The sequence below is a fragment of the Myotis davidii genome, unplaced genomic scaffold (assembly GCF_000327345.1).
Source record: "Myotis davidii unplaced genomic scaffold, ASM32734v1 scaffold575, whole genome shotgun sequence".
Classification (NCBI taxonomy): Eukaryota; Metazoa; Chordata; class Mammalia; order Chiroptera; family Vespertilionidae; genus Myotis; species Myotis davidii.
In genome coordinates this window covers 7,887,001-7,889,189 of record NW_006290306.1, presented here as the reverse complement: position 1 = coordinate 7,889,189, position 2,189 = coordinate 7,887,001, and the positions used below count along the sequence as shown (strand labels likewise).

The window sequence follows — 2,189 nt, the reverse complement described above, 5'->3', positions numbered from 1 at the left end:
GGCATATAGTAAAGACTCACTGATGTTAGCTATTATTTTACTCATATTTGGCCTAAATTTTCCATGGCTTATCTCTAAGGTACAAACTTGGCAGGATTGTTTGAGGAGTAAAGATAATGTGTGGAAATATGTAGCAAAGCCCCAGCACATGTGCACACAATAATGAAAGCCATTATTTAAGTAGCATACTATATTACTGATTACCGACAGGGTTTCAGTGGTCTATCAATGAACCTGTTATCCAAACCTAGTATCTTAACATAACAACAATCATTATAGTACCCTTCACTCTTCTGTGGTTCCAAATAGAAGGGCTAAGCTGAGCTATTCTAGATCAAGGACTGATTGCAGGAAGGAACTGGAATGTGAGACTGGCCAGGCATCTCCCTCCTGAATCTCTCGTGTAGCCTCAGGCCTCTCTGTGTGCATTTACACTTCATTTAGACTTCCTCACCAGGTGGCTTAGGAACAGTGGGACTGCTTCTATGGTGGGCCACTCTTCCAGGCCCCAGTGTTTCAGCTCACAAGGCAGAAATGGAATCACATTTAATAATCTAGCTTTGCAAACCACTGTGCCACTCCCACCGTGCTCCATGAGCCCAAGTAATCACAAACGCCTGCCACATTCAAAGGGAGGGAAACCCCCAACCTTGCGATGGGGAAAGTCAAGGTTCCACAAGAACATGAGGAACATAGCACCACGTGACCATCTTTGAAAACTACAGTCTTCCACAAAGAGATTCTAGAGCCAGGTGTGCTTAGGAATACACGGTTAGGACAAGTGGTCAAGGTCACAGGCACAAAGAGATTCTAGAGCCAGGTGTGCTTAGGAGACACGGCTAGGACAAGTGGTCACTGTCACACAAAGGCTTCCAGCTGTCTTTAAGGCAAAGCCACCAGAGAGGGAATAGAATGTCAAGGGGAAGCAGGCTTTAGCTTCTGCTGCATTACTCACTCTGAACACACTGAAGACTAATTGTTTGATGAGCACATGCTATTGCCAGATATTGCACTAAGCTTCTTAGGTGGATTATTTTATTTAATCCTCATAACAGGCCTCTGAGACAGACATATAGGATTAAAGACGTTAAATACCTGTGGCCAGAGGGGAAGAGGCCAGGTTCAAATCCAGCACCTCTATGTTCTCCCACCAACCTAGGTTGCTTCATATCCTGTATAGATGGTTTTGTGAGTCCATACTTGTATTCACTAAATGTGCTAATGTGCTTATTGATATTATTTTTACCAAGTTATCAAGGTGGAAAGATTGAAAAAAATAACTTTAATTAGATAATATATATTTCTTTTCCAATAATCCTAAAGAACGGGGAGAAGGAAAGAAAATCTGATTCCCCAAATTTGTTTCTACTTATGTGCTTGTTTCATAGGGGGTGAGGCATTTTGATGAAGGGGATATTCAGTTATTTTTTTAATTAATTTTTTTTCCTTTAAAAACTCCCTCAATCCAAAGCAGAATGTATTGGTTTGATTTCTTCTACAGACACCTTTAGTCTGAGAGTCTGTGTGGTTTTCATTCTTGGTTTCTCTTGGAGGCATGATGGGGCTCCCTGGGCCGCCAGGGTTTCCCGGGCATCCGGGAGTTCCAGGGGCAGCCGGCCTTCCTGCGAGACCTGATTCCGCTCCAGGAAAACCAGGGAACCCGGGACCACCTGGGCTGCCGGGAGCACCAGGATGTCAGGGACCTCCAGGATCAGACGGTAAAGTGCTCCTCACTCACAGTCATTAGCGTTTATGTGGAATTTGATATTTGTAGCGTCATTCAGAAAATGTGAGTTTCTAAATATTTTTTTTAAATTTTCATATTTCCTGAGCCACGTTAGTATTATTACCACAAAAAATAAACTGATATTATTGTACTATCACATCAATGAAAGCATATGAACCTATTTGGTGGAGAATTTAAGTATAATGATAGAATTTTGTAAGTTAATACAATTTGTGTTTTATAAATGTTTTAATTTTTTATCAGAGCTATAATGGACCTGGCTTAGGAGTCAAACAATTCTACAAAGCCAGTTATAGCAAACTGCCATCCTACGCAACCCCTTCTCCTGTTTCTTCTTGGATATTTTGTTATTTGTCTCTATGTTGCCATTCAACATGCTTGTATTGTTATTTCTTAATTTTTTGGTTTGAGCATTATCTTTTGTATTCCCTCTATGGGAATA

At 41.1% G+C, this 2,189-nt stretch overlaps 1 protein-coding gene across 1 annotated transcript in view; it reads left to right on the top strand.

Moving 5' to 3' along the window:
- The window catches only part of COL4A4 (collagen type IV alpha 4), a 112,718-nt gene that overhangs the window by 55,785 nt on the left and 54,744 nt on the right, over window positions 1–2,189 (top strand). Inside the window, exon 17 of the mRNA XM_015563696.1 lies at window positions 1,554–1,718. Coding sequence (XP_015419182.1) covers window positions 1,554–1,718 — 165 coding nt within the window. The remainder of the gene's footprint in view (window positions 1–1,553; window positions 1,719–2,189) is intronic.